A 27666-nucleotide genomic window follows, 5' to 3' on the forward strand; every position below is an offset into this window, starting at 1 on the left:
AATGACAGTTAACTGTCATCATTTATTCCCTTCCACAAATTCACTCCAAACATTTTGGCCATGTTTACAGAACAAACACTGTCCAATTAAGCTAGCAGAAAAAACTACTGTTTTTCTCCTGCTCTTTTTTCATCCATTAAGCTCAAGCTGCAGCTCCAGCCAGGTGAGATCCCTCGGTGTTGTTTGTAGGAGGTTAATAATAGGCCTATTGTCGATGGAAAAACCGACCTCAAGTTTGGACATATTGGTAATGGCCTGCTGTAAGTCTTTTCCTATTAAAATGCCAACTATTCTGTCTCTATCTTGCTCCCTCTTCTGGTGACACAGTGCTGACTCTCCTCATTAGACCCCAAATATGTATCTGTGTAAAATGCAGCAAGACTGATTTTTTTTTTTTTTTTAGCAAAAAAAAAAAAAAAAGCAGGTAAGGGACTGTTCTTTACTTATCAGAGGTGGCTGGGATGTGACTATGTTTGTTTATTGTTTTATTTTGACCCTCCCTAAAACTATAAATATTCTTTCTTGAGCCTCCCAGAGTGACTGGCAGAAAATGCATCAATCAATCAATCAATCAATCAATCAATCAATCAATCAATTCAATTTTATTTATAAAGCCCAATATCACAAATCACAATTTGCCTCACAGGGCTTTACAGCATACGACATCCCTCTGACCCTCACAGCGAATAAGGAAAAACTGGTAAAAAAAAATGGTAGAAACCTCAGGAAGAGAGAGAGAGAGATGCAGGTAATGACAGTATCTTACAACAACATTAATGAAAGTAATTATATTATAATTATAGTTCTGGCTACTGTGGTACAATATGTTGAATGTATGTATTAATACCTGGCAGTATACATGTGTGACAATAATCATATGTGTATAATAACAGTAGAAGTATGACTAATGATAACAGCAGCAGCAGGAAGCATCAGGCAGGACCATGGCAGCAGCACAACCACACACATCACACTATCCAGGCACCGCTGTGATATGAGTTAACCTGAGAGACAGTGGAGCACAAAGGCTCCGGAGTTTGTGCAGCAATGCATGACCCTCCCTCCGGCAAAAATTGTCAATCCACCATAGTCGTCATTCGATTTTTAAATCTCACCCTTTGATGTTTGAAAGTTAAATTTTAAGAGTGAAGATGAAACACTGGAGATGAAAAAAGCCTCAGTTTTTCACTCTTGTTGTGCATGCTGATTAGCTGGTGCAAAGGTTTATGGTTTGGCCAAATTTTGAATGAGACATAGAATAAAGTGATTTTGATGAAATATCACAATTCTAAGTTCTGATTTAGTCAGGTTTTTTTCTGATGGAAGTCTGACAGTATTTGGACGCACAATGTGTCCAAGGACCATCAGAAATTTGACAATCTAACAAAAAGTTCTGTCTAAATAGTTTCTGGCCATAATAAATGATGTGATTTTGCTGATTTTGCCATGTTTTCTTAAAAAAAAAAAAAACACCAGTAAAATAAACACAAATTACAGTGATTTAATTGCAAATGCCAGTCCCCTATCCAATCCAATCCAATCCAACTTTATTTGTAAAGCACTTTAAAACAACCACAGAGTATGTAGTGTAAAAGTTTGTGCTCAATGAATCAAGTAACAAGGTTAAGATACCTAGGTTGATTGGGGAACAAAAAAAGGCTATATAATCATGTATAAGGCATTATAAAAGCTTTAAACCTGCAGTAGACATTGTCAAGGTACACATAACACCAGACTGTGTAATGTTGTATGCATACTGAAAGAACACACCATGTCTTGTTTAATGATGAAACACATACTCAACTGCTGTAACTCACACACACACTCACATATTGTACTCTTGAGGTTTTATCTTGCATGAAACTAGGAGCACTGTGGACTGTGTAGAAAGTCCCCAGAATTCACATGTTTTTTAAAAAATAGAGTGAAAATGGAACCAGATCTAAGGGAAGGAAATTTGGGAAATTCCAGGCTGCATTACACCATTAAAAATGGGCCCAATCAGAATTGGACACAAAGAAAAGTTCTCCACCAATAGGATTGGTTCTGAGTGGGAAGGATTAGCAAAAAGAGGTGGAGACTCATTTGAATCTCCACCAGCATATAAGCTAAGGCTCCGAAAACAGATTTTTAGTCACGCTCCGGGGTTTGACTCACGAAGTTGTATGTGTTAAAGCCTGTTGACACATTAAACTTGATTGCATCGGACTTTGCCTGTTTCCAGTGATTCTTTAAGTGTTTGCAGCTGAGCCTAAGATACCAAATCGACATTTGAGGACAACTGACAAAGACAAGAGGTTCAAGGTCGGGAGCCTACAGGCCCACTTCCAGGCACTGAATCCTTGACACTTCAAGTACCAAAGTGCTGTACAGAAGAATAAATAAAAGACAATAAGTAAAAGACAAAACAGCTTGCACAAGGCATAAAATACAAGTAAAATAAATTAAAAAACATTTGTAAAAAAAAACAGCTATATAATAAAAACAAACAATACAATAAAATAAAATCAACGTCTTACAGGGTATCCAAGGCCAGGGAGAAGAGATGGGTTTTAGGAAGAGATTTAAAAATAGACAGAGAAGCCTGTCTAATGTGCAGAGGCAGATCGTGCCACATTTTAGGAGCTGCCACAGCAAAAGCACGGTCCCCTCTGAGCTTGCGCTTAGTTTTTGGCCCACTCAGGAGCAGCTGATCAGCTGACCTGAGAGAGCGGGTAGGTGAATACATATGCAGCAGCTCAGAGAGGTAGGGTGGGGCAAAACCATTTAGGGATGTAAAAGCAAATAAAAGAATTTTAAAATGTATCCTAAAGTGTATGGGCAGCCAGTGGAGTGAGGCTAAAATGGGGGAAATGTGGTCATGTTTATGTGTGCCAGTTAAAAGACGCACAGCAGAGTTCTGAACCATCCGGAGACGGTTGATGGAGGACCCACTAATCCCCACATAAAGTGCATTACAGTAATCCAGCCGAGTGGTGATAAAGGCATGGATTACTGTCTCAAATTGCTACCTTGGAAGAATTGGCTTTATTTTGGCAAGCTGCCACAGTTGGAAAAAGCTTGATTTAACGACTGCCTTGATCTGATTGTCGAGCCACAGAGGGTCTCAGTGGTGCCACCAAAAACTATCACTTCTGTCTTCTTTTGTTAAAATTTAAAAAGTTCAGAGCCATCCAGGCCTTTATGTCGTCAAGACACTTAAGTAACGGACTGACAGAGTATGCTTCATTCTTTTTAAGAGGCATATAAATCTGAGTATCATCTGCATAGCAGTGAAATAAAATACCATGCTTTCTCAGTATGGAACCAAGCCGGAGCAAGTACAGAGAGAAGAGAAGAGGGCCTAGGACTGAGTCCTGTGGGACACCACACGACAGAGGAGCAGAGGAGGATACAGAGTCACCAAGGCTCACACAAAAAGTTCGATCTGCCAAGTATGACCTGAACCACTCCAGTGCTATGCCACTGATGCCCACCCACTATTCCAAATGTGAGATCAAGATATCATGGTCCACTGTGTCAAAAGCAGCAGTTAAGTCTAAAAGTATAAGAATAACAGTCACTGGAATCAGAAGCTAAAAAGATATCATTAAAAATTCTTAAAAGCACTGATTCTGTGCTGTACAATGTTTTAAAACCAGATTGGAAAACCTCGAGAATATCGTGCTCTTCCAGGAAGGACATTAATTGACTGTAGACAACCTTTTCATTGATTTTTGAAAGGAAAGGCAGTTTGGAAATAGGCCTGTAATTAGCCAGAACTGAAGAATCTAGACCTGTTTTTTTAATTAGAGGTTGCACTACTGCATGTTTAAAATTTTCAGGGACCACACCTGAGGAAAGACTGCTGTTAATACCTGCAAGCACAGTTGACCAAAATAAAAAAATCATAAGTCCCTACCCAGTGCTTAAAAATTATTTGACATGCCTCCCATTTTTTGCATTACCCCCTAACCTGCATAAATAACGAACAGTCCCTAAATAACAGAAAAGTCGAGGAAGAAGATTTTTAGAGTAAAGAATTACCTCTAGGCATTTACTAACTGAATTTTATCAGATGATTAAAGGGATTTTCAGAACAGAGTCTTTTATCAGAAAATAACTGAGATTAATCTGGAGACAGTTTCTATACCAGGTCAGCAATGACAGGCGTCACATTTTTCAGTAAGTGAACATGGCACACGTTTTCTCAAAAGCTGTTAATAATCTATTTTATATACTAAAATCAAACACTAAATTCCAACAGGCTGTAAGAATGAATTTACATAAGTCATGTAAAGTTGTCTGATATTTCTATATGCCTGCCTCATATGCCTACTTTAAACAAGCCCACACAATCACCATATCAAATGTGCGGATTTTACTTTGTGAGTTACTCCTGAAGCAGTCTGTAAAAAATTAGCTTATGAAGCTGCTTCCAGTGACTTTAATCAGTCATGTTATGTTTACCTGAGTAGTGACTACAAAGGTTAACTCAAGTATGTAAGATTTAGGGAGATTCAGTGGTGAGGATTGCAGTTTGCAACCAACTGAAACTTCTCCCGGTTAGAATTCCCTCAGTGTTCATTGTTCAGGAGGTTTTTACTGGGAGCTAAATCATCTGCAGAGGTCTCCTCCTCTCCAAAACAAACAGGCCAAAAAAGTGATGCTGTACATACAGTAAGCGCCACTATAATTGCAGAGCTTTGTTCAGTCACATTTATGTAACGTTGTATGTAACAGCTCAACGGGTTAGATAAAAATTAATCTATAACATATTCGCTCAGCTGATATCCTTTATCACCCGTAGACTGAAATTTACTTTCAAATGACACTATTTGGAGCTGTAAAAAGTGCTTTTAAGGTGAAACTCATGATGAAAACTGGTTCTGACAAGGTCTGCAGCAGAAGTTCCCATGGTGATGTACTGCAGTTAAAAGAGAGCAACAATCATAGGATGGAGATTTCTGACTTTGGACTAAACATATTTTACTAACCCACTGATAATGCCTCATGGTACAGTCCCTCAGGTGATTAAAACAGCAGATTCATGTTACAAATGCGTGTGTTTTTTTTTGATGTAGCTCACTGGAGATGTGCTTATAATTATACTGGCCGACACGGAAATCTAAAGCCAGTGTTTGGTTTATTTGTTCTGAGCTACTGCAGAACAACATGACTCAGCAACATGGTGATCTCCATCATATGATGATCTGCTCCCTATGTAAATACAAACAGATCATTCTAATATCAGGAAAACACAGCGATTCTTTTTTTCAGCTGATTCTACACTAAAGAAAACATACTTATTATATTATATTCAATTTCTGTTAATATATCTACCTACACTAGTCAAGTCAAACTTTAAGTCCTACAAAGTCATCTTTGTAAGTTTTGAAAAAAAAGAAAAGAAAAGAAAACTAGAAATTTGAATTCAGACTTAAATAAAAATAACTTTAAATATAGCTACATTTTTATTAATGCATACACAGGAGGGGAGCTCCTGTGAAGAAGAACTGCAGTAACATCATGCCATGAACCTGACATACTGTGTACAGATCTCTCGTGATGTAGAATCTTAACTGGCTATAATCCACCTGCACATGAGTTCCACTCTGACATGGTGCAAACTATTGTGAATAGATATAGTGACTGATGTTTACTGTCCAATGTGTTACAAATTATCTTCACTTCCACCTAATATGAGTCCCAGCTCATACTAATTCAAATAAGAATTAAAATGACAGAAGACTATAGTGTTCTAAATAAACACAAGAGATGACAGATCCAGAGGAGTCAAAGGTAATCCCTCACAGTGGTACATTATCTACAACATATTATAGAAATGGAGCACATACAAGTCATACAGTATGTTTTTGTGGTAAATGTTTTTAGTAGACACCTGACACCAGTGTTTGCTTTAAACAAATGCCTCAAAAATGGAGGCAACACAGAGCAAAAAATGTTTCTGGGTACAGCAATAATGCTTCAGCTTCAAACACAGAATATAGAACTTCACCCAGTTACTCCTAAGTATCATAGATACATACTCGTGTTTACAAAAATATCTATTGTAAAGCTCAATATATTCTCAACATGATGTTAACAAAAGGCTGTTTGAGAATTCACCATTCCTATTATTTTAATATTTGATGTGTTTTCTCTGATTCTTGTCTGCTCTCTATCCTCTGCTTCACCACAGGTCAGGCTCTACCCAGACGATCTTTTTCTGCTCCTCCCAGATGACGGTGCGTAGGGTGGTCAGCAGGGAGGCCTGGTCACACCAGGAGTCTGGAGCCACGCTGTGATACAGACACGGCAGCTTGTCCAGCAGAGGCTCCTCACTTCTGGAACATGCCAACAGCTGCTCCTCTGATTGGCTGTGACGCTGCAGCTTTGACCTGGAAGCGTCAGAAGAATAAATAAATGTCAATTTTGGATCTGTTTTCTTTGTTTGTTGTTGGTTTGGTTGGAGATTTTTGTTCATAAATATTGACAATGTGACATCATATCAGTATATTTATTTACAGTTACAATTTAGCTTGGTATAACACAGTTATTCTGTTCTCTAAAACATCAACACTGAACATCTCGTTTTGCCCTAGACATAGTTTGAACTGTAAACAAAGAGAAATCCTCATAGAAGAGGCAGAGATACCAGTTTTTCCAGTGCATGAGCATGAATAGACCAGAACAAACTGCAGCCACAAGGGGATGTCACTTTGTTTTGTTTTGTTTTTCTTTCTTTTTTGTTTGTTTGTTTTGCTTTTGCTTTGGTGGAAAAACTAAATTCAATTCAATTCAATTTTTTTTTAATAAAGCCCAATATCACAAATCACAATTTGCCTCAGACGGCGTTACAGCATATGACATCCCTCTTTCTTTGGACCCTCACAGTGGATAAGGAAAAACTCTCCAGAAAAACCCTTTAACAGGGATAAAAATGGTAGAAACCTCAGGAGGAGCAACTGAGGAGGGATCCCTCTTCCAGGACTGACAGATATGCATCATCATGCAAATGATGCATGCAAATTTAAGTCAGAAACTGATCTTGTGTAGCAGTGCATTAAAAGGCGGATTATTCCTTTGAAGTGGAGCATTTCATACAAATGATTTTAGAGGATTCATGTTAAAAGGAGGGAGGGAGGTTGCAGAACTGCAACTTCTTCTGTGTGAATGTGAATTGACATCTAGAGCCAGTCACTGTGTTTACATGACATTAAAGAAAATCAATTTATTGTGTTAGTCCGACTAAAACCAGACTTTTTTTTAAGATATTTTTTGGGGGCTTTTTTTAGCCTTTAATGGATAGGACAGACAAGCGTGAAGGGGGGGAGAGAGAGGGAGTGACATGCAGCAAAGGGCCTTTTGAAATACACATAAACATGTTAGTCTGACTGTAAATTGAATTGCTCAGTCGGACTAATACACCCAGATAATGCATTTGGAAGTTAAATTACTCCTGCATGTATACAGTCAATCAGACCCAAACTTGCTGAGGCGCACTGCACACGCTCTGCCATGTCCGCCCCAGGCTTTGAACCAGAAGTCAAATAGCATTGAATGCGTAACAGAAGAAGAAACAGGTGACAACATGATCAAATCTACATCCAGAGCTGTGCATTTCTGGACGGACAAGGAGACACAGTTCAGGCTATGTCTCCTTGTACAGAGCTGTGAAGCTGTCCACCATAATACCAGTTTGCTGCCAGCTAAAAGTAGCTAACTTGTTTGTTGATTGTTTGGTTTGTGACATAATAGATCAACTAGAAAAAGGTCCAATACTAACAAGCTGAAAGGGGACATATCACCACCTATCATAGCGTAGTCAGACATACCTACAGTAGGTCAATAAATTGATTGTAACTGCAGTTACACTTAACTTTGGTCTTTCTGTTCTGAGCCACTGTAGAAACAACAAGGCGGACTCTGTGGGAAAGGACTGCTCCGTATGTAGAACAGTTCAGTTTAAGGTAATGCAGAGAAGAGATTCTTTCAGGTGATTATAAAGTGATGAAAAGATAGCTATGAATATTATGTACCATTTCTGCCAATATATCCCCCTAAATCCTACACACTCGACCTTTAAGGAAAAAACTATCTGTTTCTAGAAGATGGAAACTACGGCAGTTATCAGTGAGGCCATCAAGTTTGACCCGTGGAAACATTTCCATGCTTAGAGTTATATCTAAATGTGATATCAGAGTCATGAGCAACAGGGCAAGCTCTATCAACATGTACGAAGAAGTAGTAGGAGAGTTTACCTCAGTTTCCGTGCACTTCGTGCAGACTGGCCAATGAAGATTGTGATAGGGAAGATCTCGGCCCGGTGTAGACGACGCACGCAGTCCAGCCCCAACGGCAGCACGCAGTGAATCCCCTGTAGGATGAGGAGAACAACATATGGAATATGGGTTAAAAAATAAAAAAGAAATGAGCATGGTTCAAGAGTAGAATACATTTTAATGCTGTGAAGATGTTTAAGACTGAAATTCTTGTACAGCACCACAGATCTGCAGATGGTGTATTATTCAGTTAATTAGAATTAATTAGTGCAATGATAGAAACAAAATACAAAATTGTATTAAACATTGTATTATGGAGTATTTTGAGTTACCAACCTCAAATAAAAGATTCAAACTACTACTACTACTCCGCCAGGGCTGCCCTTTGTCACCGGTTCTGTTCATAACTTTCATGGACAGAATTTCTAGGCGCAGCCGAGTGGTGAAGGGTGTCAGATTTGGTGACAGGAGGATGTCGTCCCTGCTTTTTGCGGATGACGTGGTCCTCCTAGCCCCATCGAACAGTGACCTCCGGCTCTCGCTGGGATGGTTCGCAGCTGAGTGTGAAGCAGCTGGGATGAGAATCAGCACCTCCAAGTCTGAGACCATGGTCCTCAGCGGGAAAAAGGTGGATTGCCCTCTCCAGGTCGGGGGGGAGGTCCTGCCTCAGGTGGAGGAGTTTAAGTATCTTGGGATCTTGTTCACGAGTGAGGGTAGGATGGAGCGGGAGATTGACAGGCGGATTGGGGCGGCGTCAGCAGTGATGCAGGCGCTTAACCGGTCCGTTGTGGTGAAGAGGGAGCTTAGCCAGAAAGCGAAGCTCTCGATTTGCTGGTCGATCTACGTTCCAACCCTCACCTCTGGTCACGAGCTCTGGGTAGTGACCGAAAGAATGAGATTGCGAGTACAAGCGACCGAAATGAGTTTCCTCCGCAGGGTGGCTGGGCTCAGCCTTAGGGATAGGGTGAGGAGCTCAGACATTCGGGAGGGACTCGGAGTAGAGCCGCTGCTCCTCCACATCGAGAGGAGCCAGTTGAGGTGGTTCGGGCATCTGGTAAGGATGCCTTCTGGACGCCTCCCTTGGGAGGTGTTTCGGGCATGTCCAACCGGGAGGAGACCTCGGGGCCGCCCCAGGACACGCTGGAGGGACTACATCACCCGGCTGGCCTGGGAACGCCTCGGGGTTCCCGCGGAAGAGCTGACAGAAGTGGCTGGGGAGAGGACTGTCTGGGCTTCTTTGCTGAGGCTGCTGCCTCCGCGACCCGGACCCGGATAAGCGGAGGACGATGAGTATGGGGGACGAGTACGAACTACTAAAATGAGTTTTCATGTTGAATGTTTTACCTTTTTCATGATTTTCTCCACACTCTGCAGGGTGTAGCAGCAGTTTCTTCCCTGCTCGCACTCCTCCAGGATCTCAGACCTCTGCAGCCGGGCTGCGTGCTCGCTGGCACTCAGCACCTCTGTAGGGCAGAATGGTGGGGAGGGAGAATCAGAGAGGTGAGGCATGAAGTATTTTCATCAATATAAATCAAACTCTGTATTAAGATATGGCATCTTTACCTTTAGTTGTTACATTATCTTTAAATCATTTGGTACAATATCTGAACATTTATCAGTTGTTTTCCCTCTACATGTCATTTCTTTTTGTTCTCTTGAGTCCTTATTTAATGATCAGATTTCCCCACAAAGATCATTAAAGTTTGACCTTATCATTGCAGGGAACACAGGCAAACATTTATTGTCTTAGCATCTAGCAGCCTCTATCATGGTTATTACTGTTTATTCATCACACTTATTTCCTTCCTAGTCTGCAGCAACAAACATATGATGTGTCAAGTCAAACAAACTTATCTGTCAGCACAGGAAAGTGCTTCCTCCTCTCTATCTAAAAATGTGTCTTCAATGGCAAATACACCAGTGGAGACAGATACAAAATGTAAATGCACTGGGTTTCATTTCAGCAACAACACTGTATTTCTTACCAGGCTCACAGAGCTGAAAGCCCTGCCAGTCTGCCATCTTCTTATTCAAGATGTTTCCCAGGATGGTGGGCAGCAGCAGGACAGGCCTGCAGATGGGTGGGAAGTGTGGGGTGACAAGACTGTAGGGCATCAGGGTGAGACAACTTTTGGGTGCAGATGCATCACCTGCGAAGAAAATGATACACATTGTGAGAAAAGTAATTTTTTTCATGAAAAAACATCGAAAATGTTTATCAAACAGCTCATTTAAGATCGTACCTGATTCTGAGCTCTTGGTTAAGTCATCTTCCACGCTGACCCACAGTGGGTTCCTGCCCTGGCGCCTGGTGCCAACAATCCTGACTGCCTTCTGCTTATTCTGGTCTACCACACGCCCAAACTGGTGATGGAGAGGAGTATTCAAGAGTTAGCACAGTGAAATTTTGGATTGGCTCAGTAGGTGACAGTATTTCAGATTATTCTTACCTTCACAGGTTTCTTTGTCTGGAAGTTCATGTCTTCAATAGCTCGAATCAGAAGTCGCTGTGCCCTGTCACATCAGAAAATCATTACCATTTTCAGTTTAAAGCACTGTGAGTTATGATTTCCTTTCATTTCAATTATTCTGATGATTCTGACTCCCTACCTGCTACTCACTGACAAGAAACTGAACTGATCGTGCATCCTACATTTCTATGCTTCACATCAGTATTCCAACCTGTAATAGTTGGGTACGTTTCCACTCTGGAGGTCCAGCAGCTGACAGGGGTGAACTTGGCTGGCGTGCCATGAATCCTCAGTGCCAGCAGGTCGTGTGTTGGTTACATGAAGGATGTCGTTGCAGGATACAGCTAAAGTTCCATTGGGGCCAACTGGGAGAGACATGTTGACACGTACGTAGAAGGAATCTCCGGATGATTTCTTACTGCTCTGCAGCTGCTGCAGCAGTGCCTCATAGTCTGAGCAGGCAGAGGAAAACACTGTAACTAAAGCCACTGGAAATTTGTATCTATACACAGACCTAAACCTTTTCTGCTTACAGGTTCCAGCACCAATCAAGAGAGAAAATATGCAGATTTTTTTTGCTTGTAATGTGATAGAAATTTGATTAAAAAAACTTGAGAAAATAAATCTGTAGAAAATCTGCTTAGATGTCCTCGGAATTCTGCGGCTGAGTGGGCCTGCTTATACAGAAAATACATAGGATTTAATAACGTAAAAAGTCTTCACTTGTGTAGTCATAGTAGCTCCACTGTCCATTCCAGGTTTAACAATATACAATGCTGTAACTACCTGCCCACGAGTCAAAGAAAGGTTTGACCCCATGCTATATGGACACAGATTAGAGACATAAATATTTTAACTTTAATAGCCACTGAACATTTAATGAATCTGTCCACCACTGAATTCATAGCATTCAAGTGTTTTATAAGTGTTAATTATATTATGAAATGTCCTGATTTGCAAAAGCTAATATTGATTTTTTCCCCCAGTATTCACAAATAATTCAGATCCGAAAATTCAAGTTAGATAATTTCAAAAAAATAGATTTAGGTTGCTCAGAATAGATTGGTCAAATTCAGGTCTAAAAATTCAAGGTAAAACAGTAGTAGAACATAAGTCAAATCTGATGATACGGCTGTGGTCGGACTCATCTTGGGCGGAGCTGAGTCAGCCTACAGTGATGAGATCCAGAGACTGACAGCCTGGTGTTCAGTGAACAACTTGATACTGAATACAGCACAGACAAAAAGTGCAGTGCAAAACTGTCCCCACTACACATAAACAGACTCTAAATTGCCTGTAGGTGTGAATGTGAGTGTGAATGGTTGTCTGTCTCTATGTGTCAGCCCTGTGATATTATGGCGACCTGTCCAGGGTGTACCCTGCCTCGCCCAATGTCGGCTGGGATAGGCTCCAGCAGCACCCCCGCGCCCCCGCAACAGGATAAGTGGTTTGGTACAATGAATGAATGAATGAATGAATGAAATGAAATGTAATGTTACAATTTCAAAGAGGTACATTCAGAACAAATCAATTCAGATACATGATTTTTAAAGTAAAATATTCCAATGCTATGTATAGGAGCCAAATATGTTATAGGGAGGTTTGCTTCTAACTGTGTAATTCACTGTGTGGGCATTGGGGCGCTGTACTGTCACCTGGTGAGTTCAGGTATTTTAGGATGTGACCTCACTATGGTCATCAGGTGTTTGGCCCAGAAGGGCAAATGGTTTTGTTACCATGCACACACGGAATAAATGTTACAGTGATGCAACGCAAGAAGCTTCATGGACTCTCATTCAACATTTGATTAACGAAGGTAGAGTAGCGTGTCCAGCAACAGGTGCGTCAACCCTGGTCAAATACCTCAGTGGCTAGTAATAGACTTAGCTCCTTTAACAACGCTATGAATTAAAAGTCTCTTATTTGCTTCCATATTTTGTTTCTGCAGTTGACTGCCAAATACTATCAGTCATTACTGTGTAGTGGTTTGAACCAAGTGACTGGCTAATGAACAACGCTGTCCTCTCCTAATAAAGAGGCAGCATTAAATGCAATAAAATGTAAAGTTGTAAAGAGTGTTTTGTTGATGAAGCAGTGTTAGCAGTGCAATACCTCATCCCTGTGCAGTCCACATGAAAGCATGAGACAACCATATGTGATGTCCTTGGATACATAAAAACTCTTTTATGAAGCTACTGAATTGTACTTTGTCTCTGTAACTAGTCTTGTGTACATTGAAGAATGCTGAATTCTTTAAACGCTGCAAAACAAAGGCACCCTCATAAACACAGCAGGGTGATCAGCATTATCCTGCTGCTATTTCAACGAGTCACAGTTACATGAGTTACCTCACGTGGCAGCTGGCTATCCCTTTAATCTCAACAGAGACAGTCTGCTTCCTGGGGGCCTCATGACAGCTGAAGCAGCCATAAACTTTTACTGCCAGGTAATGCCAAGATATAGTCGCTGTAATTTATTATAATGCAGTCCTTCTTTACGACTGTGCTCTTGCATGTGTGTATGTGTTTATGTATGTGTGGCTCAGAGGTAGAGCGGGTCGTCCACCACCAGAAGATCAGCGGTTCGATCCCTGGCTCCTCCAGTATGCATGTCGAAGTATCCTTGAGCAAGATACTGAACCCCAAGTTGCTCCTGATGGCTGTTCCATCAGTCCGTGAGTGTGTTAAAAAACAACAACAAGTGAGTAGCAGGTGGCACCTTGTATGGTAGCCTCGACCACCAGTGTATGAATGTGTGTGTGAATGGGTGAATGTGACTTGTAGTGTAAAAAGCGCTTTGAGTAGTTGGATGACTAGAAAGGCACTATACAAATGCAGGTCCATTTAGGTCCATATATGTTTGTGTATGTGCGTGTTCCAAAGCTTTTTTTTCTGGAAATGGAAATAGAAAAGTGTAGAAATGCATTCTTTTGTTACTGTTTCATGATCCTGGAATTACGGAGTCAACATAAATAGTCCCACTGTCACTGTACCGGACTAAGGTAGTAAATTCATTCTGTGCGACATACCATCTTGTCTGGGCCGAAGGGAGAGGTGACAGAGGCCTGTAACCTGGCCGAGAGCCCACATAGCTTCCTCTAAAGTGGAATCTTCCAGCACCATCCTCAGAGCCTTCTGGTTCTGCTCATACTTCACCTGCACAACAACAGTATTATGCGATATGCCTAAACAGCAGGCATGATGATTAAAGTTAGTGTTCAGAAACACACTTAAACCCACCTCCACTATCTGTGACCCAGGGCTGATGCCAACAGTATGGGCAACAGAACCTTCTGTCACCTGGTGCACAAACACTCCGGTCTTATTGCCTCCCACCACTGCCAGCTGGCTGAGCAACGCATCCCCCTGCAGGGAGATGCTGAGGACACGACCGTTGACACGAATTGCTTTTGGGCGAGAACGCATCAGGAAGGGAGGGACTGAGGTTCTTGACTGGCTGGAGAGAGAATGAAAGGATAGAATGCTTCGTCAAACATTCTGATTGTTTTAAGGGTCCTTGTTTCCTTTAATGGAGCAGAAAAATGTTACTTCTGATTGAGCATAGAGAAATCCATATTTACAACTATACCGAGTGTGGTCTATAGGTTGTATGGCAAGGATACATTTATAGTACTTATTGGATTTGAAATAAAGCTAATTTGGTGTGCTACTTGGTGTTGCTTCCCCACTTTCCGCTTATGTCTCACATCATAATTAACAACTGGATCTAAGTTAGTACATGGGTGAAAGGCAGGGTTGGGAGGAACAAATACGCTTTACTAAGTTATGTATTAAAAGTACAAAATACGAGTGACTGTATTCTGTTACCGCTACAGTCTAAATTGGTGGAATCTGAATACAGATAGTGTCTTTAAAAATAGATGACTTGAGGAGATCACTTAATTAGTTTTGTTTTATTTACACTGTGTCCTCAATGAATGTAACACCAGCGAGTTTCTTTGCATGGTTATACCATTTTGAGGTGAACATTTGCCAGACGCCTTGTTTATATTTATTCCTGTTGCTTGCTGAAAGCTTTGCAAGGATGAGGAACAGCTTGTTCATTGGTCCAAAAAATCCTAGACTCTCAACCGAGAGCCCACTGTTCACTTTCTGTGCGAAAGTTGAGCCAAACCGTGATGTTTTTTCTAAACCTAACCACATACTTTTGTTGCACAAGGAAATAAATGTAATGTGATGTAAATACGAGGTGTTTTACAGTTCATGAAGAAAAAGATTGTAAGGATCTACAAGCAGAATCTGTACATTTCCTGTAAAATGGAAGTTTATCTTGAAAAGACACAACGCATGTGACAAGATTCATTCGTCAGAACGTCAACAACAGACGCAGGAGGATACCTAGTGCATCATATTTAGACGGGAAAGTCCTCCAACAGTGTCAAATGAGTTGGGAGAAGAAAGACTGCAGATGTGTTTTCTGGTTAAGAAGTATAAATGTAGAAAGACTCAAAGAACTAACATAATGATTAAATGTCACGCTGCTAGCTTGCTAACGTCAGCACACGTAACGTATGCTAACGTTATATTACACAGTGTTTAATGATACAGTCTATTATCTCCCTATTACTCTAATCTTTCCTGCTTATCGCTCAAACAAATGATTATTTTCTATATTAATATCAGTACTCATTTAAGATACCTTCATCAGTTACCGGAGGCCACTGTCTAACATCATCAATCCAGCTATTCACTATTCATGATGCTGTCATTGTAGAGAGTTAGTTCACAATGACAGCATAATGAACTGATGACTGACACATGTCACCGCAGCAATGGCGCTGCCGCAAGATGGCGGCATACACAAATCACTCGCCGAATTCGTCTATTAACAGATTTAAAAAAAAAGTGTGTCCAGTGTGCCTGCAACATGGCAGAGGAAATGCATGGCCAGGCCACTATGGTGTTTTTTCTAGAACTGAAATATAAGACCTGGACAAACGAGCTCAGCAAGATGACTCTGAGGTATTTAGAATATACTACTTAGTTTGGGTAATCATTACATATTATTTCATTATTATATAATACATTTTAGGGCATGTATTCAGTAATCTGTAGTGGAATATGTTACTCTTCCAACACTGGCTAAGGGTGGTATGTGTTTAATTAACCAGTGCCGATTACTGATTATTTCGAGTATCATTATTATCCTCTTTTAAATGATGTATGCGGATGATGCCGTCATATATGCTCATGGAAAAACAGCTGCTGCAGTTTCAGAACAACTCTCAAAACATCTGGAAGCAGTAGCCCATTGGCTTGGAAATGCGTGTTTGTCGCTCAGTGTAAAAAAAATGGTATCCATTTGCGTTTCTTCTGGAAAATGGCCCACATCAACTGAACTAGACATTAAGATCAATGGACAGCCAATCAGTCAAGTTTCTGAGATAAAATATTTAGGTCTAATGCTGGACACTCACTTGAAATTCGACAAACATGTTAAAAAAATGTGCAGAACGGTTAAAATTAATCTGTACACATTTAGACTAATCCAAGACTGTCTGACATTTGATGCAGCCAAAACATATATGCATTCAATGATCTTTTCACACTTCAGCTACTGTGTCACTTCCTGGTCTCAGGCCAGCCCATCAGTGATTAAACCTTTGGAGAGGCTATACAATCGTGCAATAAAAATTTTAGGCAAAAGACCGATAAGATCGCACCACTGTCATGTCCTGAGGGACCTGAACATGCTCAGCTTTGACAACTATATTGCATTTGCAAATGCCGATCTTATACGCAGGTGTTTACATGGCCAGGCCCCTCAGTTTCTCGGTGACATGGTGCGACTGTTACAGGCCGTGGGACTGGTCACTAGGAATACCACTGCAGGGAACTGTAAAGTGTCGTACCGGAAGACTTCCTTTGGCCAGACATCCTTTGTCATAAAGGGAGCTAATATATAGAATGGACTGCCTATCCAACTTAAAACAGAACAAAACTGTCAACATTTTAAAATTAAACTGAAGGAATTTTTAAAAGGTAATCAGTTTTGTAGTCATGTGTAGGGGTGGGTAGGTGGGTGGGTGGGGTGGGAGGTATACAATATGCATATGATGTGTATCTGTATGTAAATATGTGTATTTGTTGTTGTTGTGTTTGTGTATGTTGTTTTGTATTTTTTTTTAAAGGCCCTTCTAGGGACGGGCATTGGAAATTAGCAGTAGCTACAAATGCTGTGATACATTGCATTAGTTAATTGCTGTGCAATTCTCTATGTATATGCATCTGTCCCTATATGCATCAAATAGACATGAAAAATGAAAAAAAAAAAAATTAAAAAAATAAATGTATCACTACCTTAAGCACAACCTTCAATGTACAGTACATTGCACACATACTGCTGTCTGTTCTACACTAAAATGCTCAGTAATATGAAACTCTTTATTTATAACAATGTTGGTCCAGTGGACTGCCTCACCTATCACTGCTGGAGCCGTCAGAAGAGGAGAGCATGGGTGTCTGCTTGTCATCACTCCCCACTAAACAAAAGAGAGGTTGTGTAAAGATTTGGCATCAAGGTTGTTTCCCCGGAAATAATGTGCGTGTGAGTTAATGTGTCACTTTACAGCCCTGGCAAAGGTCCAACATTGAACAATAGCTAAAGAAAACCTTGCCACACAACAGCAAACCACCACCTCCTCCGACCAGAAACACAAACACACAGACACTCACTGAAACAAAGAAAGTTCATATGGTTTCTACACATACCATTGGCGATAAACACAAAGTCATCAAATAGAGATTCAGTCTCCGCTGTTTCCAAACTGCAAAGGAAAAAGAAGACAATAACTATCACATTTATCTCTGTCTGTCACTTTCTTGCACAAACAAACATACACATACAATGACAGTGATGAGTTTAGTAGCCAACCTTATAATAAGCTTACTTTAGTGTGAGATAATCATCTGTCATGTTACAACCCACAGACCGGTTTGGTGAGTAGGAATAATAACAGCCCTATGATGATGAGGCTGAATCTTTTGTCAGCACTCTGAATGTGGGAAAAAAGTTCCCCTGAATAGAAATACAAGAATTGTGGAATGTGAGTTTGTAGAAAGTCTATTCACGATGTGCTCTCACTGGGGGTTGTCTTGCTCCTCAACACCCTCTGCTTGCACCTTTCATGTTTGCTGTAATTTACTCTTGATCACACTTATGTCCATCTGTCTTGGCATCATTAGATCCTAGTTAAGCCCCTCTTATTGCTGTAAATTGATAATCCAGCTGGATCCTGTTGTTAACAGAAAGGAATGCAGGGGTCAATAACACCTTCAAGTCAGCCCTCCTGCTGGGTTTGCTGCCAGCAGCCCTGTCAGTCGAAACTAATGATAAACTCTCCAAAAAACGCAACACAACACAAACACACAATGACATATACCGAAGATAAAGGTGGAATCACACACACCTTCTGGCTGCATACAGAGTATCCACCCTTCTGCGGAGAGACTCTGGACTGGGGGGCTCTGCATTTCGGGATCGGACACTACTTGCTGCACCATCTTCACACTGTGCAAATATACACAATTACAAATGTAATACATGAGTAATAATAATAATAATAACTTTATTTGTATAGCACCTTTCAAAACCAAAGTTACAAGTGCTTTACAATAAAAACATAAACAATAAAAACAATTAAACAAATAAAAACAAATAAAAGATCCCAAACATCAAAACACATATGAAAATAGATTAAAATAACAATACCAAAGAATTAAGAAAAAGCCATACAATAAAAGTGAGTCTTAAGAAATGATTTAACAGAGGACAGTGAATTTGCCTGCCTGAGATCTCCAGGCAGGGAGTTCCACAGCTTAGGGGCCCGAGTGGCAAAAGCTCGGTCTCCTTTAGTGAATAAATATGAATTCTATGCTGTATAAAAAGTATAGTGATAATTATTTTTTAAAGTAGGTAAAACAATTAGTCAAAAATATCTTGACTGTTAGAAGTGGACATGAAATACAGGAGGTAGGTATTATGTGAAATTTTTGATACAGGAGCCAATATGATACCTAAGCTTTAGTATCAATACCAAAATTGACTTGAGAAATACTTTTTAAAAACAGCACTCTTTTTTCATTGCATTTGCATATAATATATATATATATATATATATATATATATATATATATATATACATATATACATAATTCAAAAGGATAAGGCTTTTTCTTATTGTCAACAAATTCCACAAATAGACCAAAGCCAACCATGTGTTTGTTTGTCTCCAAATAGTTTCTGACTTCCCTAAAGATCCTGACACATCAAGCCTAGCGGTTCGTCAGCACTGGGTCATTGGTGAGTGTCTGTTGCTCTAGTCGGTGCGGTGTGTCCCACACTGTTGGCCATTGTCAGCCCTTGTCAACTTTTTTTCAACTAATTCATCATACTGAATTGGCATCACAGATGGTGAAGCCTGTCAGTGAATGAAATCACTCTGACTGGCAGTTAAGTTCAGTGCACAAGAAGAGAAACAGAAGTGAGGAAAGTGAACAAAGAGCTACAGTCAGGAGTGAGTGAGATCAAAACAAACTTGTCAGTGTGGTAAGATTATTTTTCGATAGCCACTGAGCTATTTAGCAGAAACGTCTCCTAATGGTTTACGTGATTGTTCACTGATGCATGGTAAATATGCTCTGTTCTAACAACAATGAATTTATTAAAGTGCTAACTGACTAACTGGTGTAAAGTCTACCGATTACCCTTTTTGAATGACGATTACAGAGTATTGCTGTCTGCTGGTTTGGAGAGTTATCTCCTCTCACACAGGCACAGAATGTACATGCTGCGCTGAGATATCGGATTTATGAGAACGAGATGGATGCACGTATGACCACCAGTATATAATCAGTACATTGCTAAATCCGAGTCAACGTTTGCGCCAAATCTGAAAAAAAAAAAAAAAATCCCTGAAGGCATTCATGAGAATGGGATGGATGGATGGACGGACGGACCGACAGATGATTGGGCGGACATACAACCTGAAAACATAATGCCTTATTCCAGCCAGCTTTATTCTTCAACACAAGCAGCTGTACAAAAACTTTAACAGAAAATAAAACAGTTTAGATCAAGAAATATGTTATAAAGGATTAAGTGAACAAGACAGAAAATCAGACCAAGCATTTGATGCCATCTTTTCACACTTTGTCAGTGTTCAAAAGGACTGTGTAATACCCTGCCCTGGTAAAATAATAGCATCTGATCTCCACAAACTCACCTCTGCATTACAAGAAATCTGTGACATGGGATTGACTGCATCCATGCGGCGAAGTCTACGTCTGGTGGGGATTCTGGATGAGGCTAGTGAAGACTCGTCATATCCTGATCCCGGGCTCTCGCAGTCCTCGCTCATCTCCTTTGACAAAACACAGGGCACTGCATTAGCATTATTATTTCTGTTTACGTTCAGTTTATGTACAGTATGTGCTGATATGTGCTTGTGTGAGGAATTACATCACAACTTTGCTGTGCTCTGGAGCTGCGTTTGGTCTGCAGGCTGAAGACCAGCTCTTGGAGCTCCACTAGCTGACACCTCAGGGTGTCCTTCTCAGCCAGGATGCGGGCAATCATGGCCTGAGCCTCGTCTCTTGACAGATATGCCTAGAAGCACATTTATCATTCATATTTTACACAGAATGGACTGTGCATAGGCACACCCTGTTTTTCTTCTTCATGCAGATAAACACCATCAGGCCGAGTTTATGCCTCATGTAGAAATCACAATGTCATGATAACCACAGTGGCTTCACTCGTCACACATCATCTTTAACTCAAAACATAGATATGCACATGTCCTAGTCAAGGATTGTTTGACTGAAGAATTGTGTACCAGCTTTGCTGCCACAAAGATGTAAGGAATGCAGGATGTTCTCTGGCTGGTAGCTTTCCATCATTTGACACATTCTTGTAAACACAACAACTCAGGAACAATAGCTATATGAAAGAAATGTATTCTCATAACAAACATCACAAATTAACTGATGCAATAGCAAAATTGCTGGATAAACAATATATCCAGCGAAAAGTGGTAGCGTTGTATTTGATGCTATCATACTGATCTTAAAAAAGTACAGTATTTTACCACTGGAAAGATGGTCTTTTCATTAAAACATGGTTATCTGTTCAGTGGGAAAATGCAAATACTTTGCACTTGGTTGGTGGCCCATCTGCATCAGACACTGATGCACAGAGGCACCCTTTAGCAGCGGTATGAGCAAGCAGCAACCTCCAGGGCTGAAAATTGATGTCAACATGAAAGTGCCAAAAACTGTAGTTCTTTGAATGACCACCTTCAGGCTGGCTCCAGCAGCCAGTTAATCCCCATAGAACCCCATGTTAAAATGTCCAACTTTACAACATAAATAAACATGTTTACCTGCCTGGTACAAAAAAATAAAATAAAATTTTAAAAAAAATCACCCAGGACCATTTATGGCAAAGAAAACTACATTTCCCATTTGCAGTACTATATTTGACAGTATGGCTCTGTTCTGGGGCACTCTGCCTTTCCTAGGCCCATGCAGAAAGCCTTAGGCAGAGAGAGCACACCACTCTGCCCTTCCGTGCGCCTACATGGAAAGCCTAAGGCAGGGAGAGCAGCAGCAAAGACCCCCAAGGAACAGAGCAGAGCAAGCATCACTGACATCAATGACAATGTTAAGTCAGACACAACATATAAAGGAGGAGCTGGGGTGGAGGCGGGTTGCAAAGTGGCTTGCAGAGGAAGTAGCAACATTAGGTAGGCTAAAGCAGTTTAAAAAGGGCGCCCTGAATGCAATTTGCCAATTGGTTGCATAGAAAGGAATCATGTGATCTACCAGCTGACTCCCTTCCATCAGTCAGCTGCTCCATCAGTTGACTGGGCTGCTTGAGATCAGCTGATGTAGCTGGGATGTGAGCTGAGCTTTACATCCTACCCTGCCTGAACTAACGCTATGCTCAGTTTTTGGTCTCTATAGCTAATTTCCCCGTTCATGACAACTGTACGGGGGATGGATTTCTTTATAACTCACCTGTTAACATTTTGTTTAGGCTTAGAGTTACACATAATTAAGGACAGACAGCTCTGAGTGACAGGCTGTCTGCTGGTAGTGTCCTTGGCCTCTCAGTCAGATCCTCCATAGCGCAAGCCTCTCACCCAAATATGGTCCCTTCTGGCTCCAATGAACCAAGATAGCTGAACTCAAGACTTCAAAATGGAAGTCCACAAATCAATGTGTGATGTCACAGTCGCTATATCTATTATTTTTACACTTTGAGGGTATGAGATGCTCTGGGCAAAAGCATTTGCTGACGCGCAGACAACTACCGTGGTGTAGAGTAAAGAGTTAGAAAGTCTGCATAAGGTGGGAAGGAGGGGAGGTGGATGGATACTATGCTAGTGATGTATGTCACATTATGTTACATTACATTAGTAACAAGTGTAATTTAGGCGAAACCATGATGTTTTTTCTTAACCTAACCACATGATTTTGTTGCCAAAACCTAAGGACATGTTTTTACTTTACATTGTAAGTTTATTTTGAAAAGACTGTCACATTTAATTAGCAAACACTGTACATTTCCTGTGAAAACAGAAGTTTATTTTGAATGGAGACAATTCATGCAATGAATGTAAATTTACACCCGTGCCAGAACATCCAAAACTAACACAGTAGGAGTACCTAGTGAGTCATATTTTGACATGACGGACCACTGACCAAGCGTCGGTCAGTTGGGAGTGGGAATGCATTGTCTGAATTTGAAAGAGAGTTAGAGAGAGAGAGGGGTGGCTGTCTCTCTCTCTCAATCCACTTCTATACTCTTTGTGTCTGTGGTGCAGAAGTACAGTCTGTAGTTTGAGTAACAGCACTTGAGCTAGCAAAATCTGCTGGTGGGAGGTGAGCTGGGGGGTCTGGGTGCTGGTAAAGAGGAGTGAAGTTTAACATAGTTCATTTAAACATAGGAGCCACATTGTTGTGATACAGAGCAGGTTGAAAATCCCTTTAACTCTTAACTCCATATATATTTACTCTTTAATCCAAAATGATGAATAAAATAGAACATGTAAAATTTCTAGTGTTGGTTTTCTTGTTTTAAAATGAATGAAGTTGGATTTTCCAGTCACCTACTGGAGTTTTCTGCCAGCCCTCTTTTTTTTCCCTTTTGATTAAAGAGTGAACACAAGGAATGCCAACCCTACAATCACATCCAGATCCAGCGTATCACACCTCATACAGCAAGCATGATCCACTAATCACAGCCCGGAGCTGTCAAATACGATCACAGTGTTGTGTTGTTGGTTACGGCACAGCTCCAGAGGAGCAGCTGGCAGCTATGTGACCACCTGACAGTTGTTAGGGTGTGGGTGGATTGTTCATTTCATTTGTCTTGGGGGAAAAGCCTCAGCGATGTTTGGAAAGGTAATTAGAAGAAACTGGCTTGAAGATGAATCATTGCTGCATGGCATCCACAGGTGTAATCAAAACACCATGTACTTTTACTGCTCTGTGACAAAAATCCTAGTATTTCCAGTATAGGAGAACTTAATCAATGTCCCATATCAAAGAGACATAAATAACTACACACCTACACACACACAACAGGGCGTTACCGACAGTAGGAGCCAAGAGAGAGCTGACTGATATTTGACTCTCTCTACAGCAACACTGCTGACTCCTGACTACTTGACATTTCAACAGGAAAAACAAACAATATGATGTTATGGAAGATCATTTCCAAGCCAGCCATAAAAATAGCACCTAAAACAGTAAGTACTGCTTGGAAAACTGAATTAATGTTTAGGGAGGAGGGGAAAGTATGGTGAGATCGTTTCCTTACTTGGTCTCTCTCTGCCTGCAGCTCTTTCATCTGGTTCTGGATCACTGTGTTCTTCTGCTGGTGCATGTTACAGTCCAGGGTCAGCTGTTGCACCTGGAGGCTCAGGCTCTCCTTCTGATCCAAGAGCTGAATGCAAAGACACATACACATTACACCAATGTGCCCTCAAGTGTGTTAGGCATATATTAAAGATGCACGGGATTTGATAAGTGAGACAATGCAGTGCAGAGTTACACATGAACATAGACAGTGTGATTTATAGTATTTACATTTACATATTTTCCTCACTTTTTATTGTATTACTGTTAGTTTGCTTTAAAGGTCCAGTGTGTTGGATTTAGGGGGATACATTGGAATATAATATTTAAGTATATTTTCTTTTGTGTATAAACACCTCAAAATAAGAATCACTGTGTTTTCAGCGTCTCAGAATGAGCCGTTTATATCCACATAGGGAGCAGGTCCTTGTTTATGGAGGTTGCCAAAACAGACAAAAAACAAACGCTGGCTCTAGATAGGGCCATACATTTTTTTGTGTCAGCCACTGTAGTTAGAAGCCCCTCCATAATGAGCAGCGTTGGAAAAACCGTGATTTTTTTTTTTTTTTTTATATGAAACTGCTTTATTCAGTGTTTCTACCGATTTAAATCACCGGATCTGTTTGTTCTGGTGAGGAAGAGACCTCTGCAAATAATCTGGCTCCTGGTAAAAACCTCCTGAACATCTTGATCTTATGTTATCAGAAAATATCCTTTGACTTTTGTGTTATAAAATGTTATTATGCAATGCATACTTTTTAAGTGCTAAACAGACTCAGAAAAATAACTTTAATTAGCATTTTGCCTCTGTCCCGAGGCTGTTAAATACGTCATGGCACTGAGCAGCAGCAGTATGATCAACATGGCACATTCCAAAAATAGATGTTCCACTGAATTTGTATGACACAATGACAAAGCAAAACACACACACACACACCCCTTTCTTTTCTGCGAGCAGCTGTTCGTTCTCCTCTCTGTAACACCTGAGCTGCTCTGCCAGCTCCACCTGGCTGTCTATGGCCTCAGCCAGGTCCTGGGCCAGGATGTCCTGACGAGCCTGGCAGAGACACAGCAGCAGCAACAGCAGATGAAATATCAATATGAAGACACAAGTGACTATTGACTCTGTCTAAAGATCATGTGTAAAAGCTGGTAATACAGTATTCTACATAAAGCAGCTAAAAACACAGAATGATAAATTGATTATTCTCACTGGGTCAAGTTTTTCTGCCTTCACCAGCTGGCAGCGCAGACTCCTGACTTCTTCTTGCAGTTGTGGATTCTCAGAAACACATCTCAGCGAGCGCCGCTTCTGGAACTCATTCTCCGTTTGTGCCTTCTGCAGCTCAGTCTGCAGCTGATACATCTGCAACCACACAAGAATAACAATGCTAACGGAGCTGCAGCTGTGATTATTTCCACTATGTTTTTTTTTAAATCAACTGATTAATAAATTTAATTTTTGTCAGTTGTTTTGTCTGACTGTCTCACAGTCTCACAGTCCCTGAAGATATTCACTTTACAATTACATACAGGCCTGTACATTTTCATCAACAAAATTTTTAAACTTTTCCATACTGTACCCACGATGTAGGCTCTGCATAGAAGCGTACCCTACACCAGTGGTTCCAACTGGTGGGTTGTGGTCCAAAAGTAGGTTGCGGGTCCATTCTGAATGGACTGCAAGTGACATGCAAACGTGTCAACATTGTAAAAAACCCACCTTATTTTGAAGTTGAGTGAATTTCCTACAGAGCTTTTATTTTTAAGTGCCGTTTCCTGCTGCAGTGTGACTCACTAACGGACAACTACTTGACAGAGACAGCAATCCAGCTTAACCACATGGTCAACACAGTTATAAAGCTGAATACATTAAACTGTGTGGACCTTAAACTAATGACTAAGGAGAAATCTGGACCGCGTGGCTGGAAATGTAACCACATGTCACAGTGACCTAGACCTCCTGATTTTTGTAAGCTGAAACCATTTCCCTCAGTGGAAACCAAGCTCTTATTTACTTATTTTTCACCAATAAGAAACAATAAATTGTGAGGGCAATAAAGCCCCCCAAAAATAGCATCCAGAGTCCTTTGTGTGATTTATATGAATGGAGAAAAACAAGCCAGCCGCTAATTTATACAATGTAAAATGACAAAGGTTTATGCTAATAATGTTAGCATGTTGATTTGTGGGGAAAACTTGTCCAGTATAGAACAGTTGTTTTATGAATCTTGTGAATTGTTATTGAGCTGAATTTCATAACATCACCTCTGTTAAATGTTACGGGTGTTCCTGGCTTCATACAAGGAAGGAGGAAGGAGGAAAACTCCACTAGCAGCCAGGCTAACTTATACAATTTAAAATGCCATAGGCTTGTGCTAATAACATTAGCATGTTGTGTTTGTGGGGAGGATGTGTCCGCAAAATACAAGTGTTCTGTCTGTGAATCTTGTGAGTTTAATTGGAGCTAATTTGTATAGTGTTTGAAATTGTTTGTTCTGTTTTTCCATGTGTATTACGTATGTTTTGTATCATCAAACTTTACGTAATTTCACAAAAACTCCACTCTCGACTCGTGTTTTTGGAGGTTTGGAGAAACTTATTTTATGTGTTCCTGAGTTTTGTAAAGTGAGGAACAGACTTAAGTTAGCATCACTGACCTGCAGGTTGAGGTCATGGAGGCGCATGTTCACGGCTGATTTCTCCTCGATGGCTGCTGTGTAGCGCATATACAAGTCACACTTCTCATCCTTTAGCTTCGTGACATCATGTTGCAAAGAACACAGCTGTCTCCGCATGCGTTCATTCTCTGACTGAAGGCACCTGGACTTCTCCTCTAGCTCCATTATCTGCCTAATCTCCATCTCCAGGGAGGCACAGCGTGCACTCTTTCTGCTGGCCTCGCAACGCGCCTCTTGGAGCTCCTTCTGCATCCCTGTTACTGCTCTGACCAGATACTCTGTCAGCTCTGAGTACTTTATCAGGCCTGCAAGGAGACCAGCGCAAGTCAGACATAAAGCAAGTGAAACAAAAATATTCCATTAAAATGCACTGATAACCACTGACCACTGAATCTTGAAGGTTCAGTGCTGGGTTTGCGTCCAGTCACTTGGGTGTACAGGGTGGGGTAGTGGATCATCAGGCTCTCTAGTAAGGCCACAGCTCCATTCCTCCCCTGGGTCCTCAGCAGGTCCAGCATATAGCCTGAAAATGGTAGAGAATAATGTGGTGTTGTCAAACTCCAACCGTAACTCCAACCGTAACTTTTGAATCAGCAGATTTTATCTTTTTATCTTATCTTAAGATAAGTGTTCCCTTGATTCTTATTCAAGCACTGCATTTTCATTCCTCCTCAGAGAGAAAGCAAGCTAACATTAGCTCTGTACAATAATCAATGTCAAAAATTTGAAAAGAAATTTAATTCGCAGGCCCATATACTCTCAAACCCTCAGGCAGCATAATGTTAGTTTTACTAATAAATATTTGTTCTTAGTAGTCTACTGAAGCATTTCCTCTGTCACTCAGCAGTACAAACAGCATTCAGTATAAACAGATTAGGTGCAGTAAAAGAGGACAAAGCAAAATCCACTTGTCCTCTACAAACTGAGGCAGCCCCATGGACAGGCTTTTAACTTTGTGTAAAATCCAAGACACAACAAGTCAGGTCAGAAATCTCACTTGTTCTCATGCTGCGGTTGGTGAGATTGTGGCAGGACACAATCTCATCCTCATCCATCTCACTGAGCACCCTGGCCTGCCTCAGGTACGGGATCAAGATGCATGGCCGCACCCCCAAGGAGATCCGGTGGCGGTTGTCATTAATCAATTCCCAAAGTTCCTCCTCACCCATCTCTCCCAGGTCTCGACCCTCAGAAACACAGTCCCCTGCCATCCTGAGTGTGTTATGTGCTGAGACGATGGGCACGGCCAAAGCAAACAGAGTAAACACACACCCTTAGCTGCAAAGACACTAGTCGCAGGCTCATTCCAGGCAGCAGACTGAGTAGAGGCAGCAGAAAAAGCAGTATAAAAGGGCCAGGCTTTCCA

General features: G+C 40.9%; 1 protein-coding gene across 2 annotated transcripts; it reads right to left on the minus strand.

The window, feature by feature from the left end:
• Window positions 1-690: 690 nt before the first annotated feature.
• card14 (caspase recruitment domain family, member 14) lies at window positions 691-27602 on the minus strand. Of its 2 annotated transcripts, XM_049572814.1 has the most exons (20): window positions 27298-27602; window positions 26686-26823; window positions 26280-26605; window positions 24833-24985; window positions 24557-24676; window positions 23582-23707; window positions 20216-20362; window positions 19980-20117; window positions 18165-18265; window positions 17467-17522; window positions 17177-17237; window positions 13975-14191; window positions 13764-13890; window positions 10947-11187; window positions 10715-10778; window positions 10508-10628; window positions 10250-10414; window positions 9609-9727; window positions 8244-8359; window positions 691-6380 (listed from the first exon to the last, which is right to left on the minus strand). In XM_049572814.1, exons 1-20 carry the CDS (start codon window positions 27509-27511, stop codon window positions 6173-6175), a joined length of 2958 nt encoding a protein of 985 aa, XP_049428771.1. In that variant the 5' UTR covers window positions 27512-27602; the 3' UTR covers window positions 691-6172. The 2 variants fall into 2 exon arrangements, with proteins under 2 accessions (XP_049428771.1, XP_049428772.1); XM_049572815.1 differs by lacking the exons at window positions 24557-24676; window positions 24833-24985.
• Between the last annotated feature and the right edge of the window lie 64 nt (window positions 27603-27666).

Source organism: Epinephelus fuscoguttatus, linkage group LG3 (genome assembly GCF_011397635.1).
Source record: "Epinephelus fuscoguttatus linkage group LG3, E.fuscoguttatus.final_Chr_v1".
Taxonomy (NCBI): domain Eukaryota; kingdom Metazoa; phylum Chordata; class Actinopteri; order Perciformes; family Serranidae; genus Epinephelus; species Epinephelus fuscoguttatus.